The sequence below is a fragment of the Hyla sarda genome (assembly GCF_029499605.1).
Source record: "Hyla sarda isolate aHylSar1 chromosome 2 unlocalized genomic scaffold, aHylSar1.hap1 SUPER_2_unloc_8, whole genome shotgun sequence".
Lineage (NCBI taxonomy): Eukaryota > Metazoa > Chordata > Amphibia > Anura > Hylidae > Hyla > Hyla sarda.
In genome coordinates, this window is record NW_026607615.1 from 324,060 (window position 1) to 326,356 (window position 2,297).

At 44.0% G+C, this 2,297-nt stretch overlaps 1 protein-coding gene across 1 annotated transcript; it reads right to left on the bottom strand.

The window, feature by feature from the left end:
• Positions 1 to 953: 953 nt before the first annotated feature.
• Positions 954 to 1,946, bottom strand: LOC130298406 (uncharacterized). The gene is made up of 2 exons (XM_056551324.1): positions 1,755 to 1,946; positions 954 to 1,668 (listed from the first exon to the last, which is right to left on the bottom strand). Exons 1-2 carry the CDS (start codon positions 1,877 to 1,879, stop codon positions 1,068 to 1,070), a joined length of 726 nt encoding a protein of 241 aa, XP_056407299.1. The 5' UTR covers positions 1,880 to 1,946; the 3' UTR covers positions 954 to 1,067.
• Positions 1,947 to 2,297: the final 351 nt, after the last annotated feature.

Here is a 2,297-nt window from a genome sequence, read left to right on the forward strand (position 1 = left end):
CTTTTGATTTTGCCTAAGGCCACGCTAAGCCTAAAACCGGCCCTGATTATAAGGGAGTGTTGTGCCATTTTACTTTTTGAATTTGTGGTGGACTATGATCAGGTCTTGGTCGCTGACACCACTTTATTGAAAAATTTGGCAAAGTACTGGTGTATTCCTTCTGTGATATATATATATATATGTATAGCCACGCAAAGTGATACGCCTGTGCTCGGTGGCTGTTTGCCGGCACAATGACACAATGCTGTGGGGCTGGTATACAGTAATTTCCAGGGCTGGATTTCATCCCCAGTCCGGCCCTGTCCCAAGGATAGGGGATAAGTTTCAGATTGCGGGGGTCCGACCGCTGGGGGGCCCCGTGATCTCCTGTACGGGGCCCTGGCTCGCTGGCCAGATAGCGCAGGTTGACCGCCAGATGAAGGGGCAGCCGACACGCCCCCTCAAAAAAAGCGCTATAGCAGAGCCAGAAATTGCCAAAGGCAGCGCTGCATCAGTCCCCCAAAAAATGTGAGTTCCTGGATTTAAATATCTATATTCAGGATGGCTGTTCGCATACTGCCAACTATTTTAAGGAGGTGAATGCAAACAGATACCTCGACTTTAACAGTTGCCATCTTAAATAATGGAAGAAGAACATTCCATTCGGTCAAATGAAAAGAATCCGAAGGAATTGTTCTTCCACACAAAAATACCTACAACAACTAGAGAACCTGGAGGATCGTTTTAAACAAAAAGGGTATCCCAAACCCCTTATACAAGGAGCACGCCAGAGAGTGGACGAATTAGAACAAAGTGCTTGCTTGAAAAATAATAAACAGGGTAATGCAGAGGGGGGTTATAATGATGAATTTGATTCTGTTTTTCTAACTAGGTATTACACTTCACACACCAATATTTTTTTATAATTTTTTTTTATTTTTTTTTTGTATAGGTAATATCACCAGCTCATATTATTGTGTCATGATTACTGGCACCATATGTAGTCCCCCAGTTATTCTTCTTTAGATGTTTTCCGTGTCCTGTGCAGTATCTCTCCCAGAAGTCCACTTGATGGCCCCCGTGGTGGTCTACACCCCGAAGTCATCAATTTTTACTCTAAGAGAGAGTGTGCAGCTGTTTCTGGAGACGGTCAACAATAACCTCTGCATGGTGGAATAATAGGTCACGATGTTTATCAGGATCAGTAGAAGCATCACCCACTCGATGATTATGATGGGGATTTCACGGATCTCGTCCCAGTCTTCATCATTATGGAATAATTCCTTTAATGTTTCATATCCAAAATAGAAAACTACACAGACAAAAGTCAGGCCACAGCAGGTGCATCTACTATGGTGGATGACTTTTTTTGCTCCTGGTAATTTATACATCTGGATGGACTGCCCAAGGTAGTATAAGGCTTCACATGTAATGGAAATTATCGTGCTGACAAAGTGTATCCTGGGATATTCTTCGGGGGACAATACATGCATAACAGCTGTGGAAAAACAGGAGGCCCACACAATGGCCAGCAGGATCCTCTGGATCAGGACCTGATGACCCCTGAACTCTTCAGTATGCATAACCATATACTTATAAATAAGAAAGGTTAGTACCAAAGTGCCAATGGACGTCCCTATAAATCCAATTCTGAATAATATGCTTTCGGGAAAGACATTTCCCACGTCACTGTGAAGGAAAAGAAACCAATGTTATTATGGATATTTCCTCACTCCCAACCCATGAAATAAGAATCATTTGCTTGTTTATCTTACCTGATGCTCATCAGTGGCGAGGCTGCATGGCCGAGGACGACCGTCATGATGTAGCTGGTGGCAAGCCAGGCCGCACAACAAAACGCCAACAGGAGGGGGACGAACCCCAGTCCTTTTAGCTCCATTTCAGACAAGTAGAAAAAGAAGACGCTAATCTCACTATTCTCACTAATCGCACTGGAACAGACTGAAGGCTCGGGCGGCTGTCAGTGGGATGTCAGGCCTCCAGCTGTCTATGACATCACATGTGACATGTCAGAATGACTGCTTGTTTCTTTGAGCTGCCATGATTTAGTATCTGCTATAGACAGAACCTGATGTTTTTACTATGGACCTTACAGACCTCAGAACCCAAGTAATTAGTGCAGGGGCTCCATTTTGATCATCTCATATTTCACATTATTTGAGTTCCAGGGCTCAGATACATTTGCACCCTCTATAGCAGTGGTCTTCAAGCTGTGAACCCCCAACCGCTGCAGAACCACAACTCCCAGCATGCCCAGACAGCAACTTTGCATAAGGAAATAGTCTAATTAAACTTTT

What these genes read in the sequence shown, in the direction of transcription:
- LOC130298406 (XM_056551324.1), bottom strand. Translation starts at nt 1,879, where the DNA reads ATGGAGCTAAAAGGACTGGGGTTCGTCCCCCTCCTGTTGGCGTTTTGT. An exon ending in TCGCCACTGATGAGCATCAG is followed by an intron (nt 1,669 to 1,754) that starts GTAAGATAAACA and finishes TTTCCTTCACAG; the next exon opens with TGACGTGGGAAATGTCTTTC.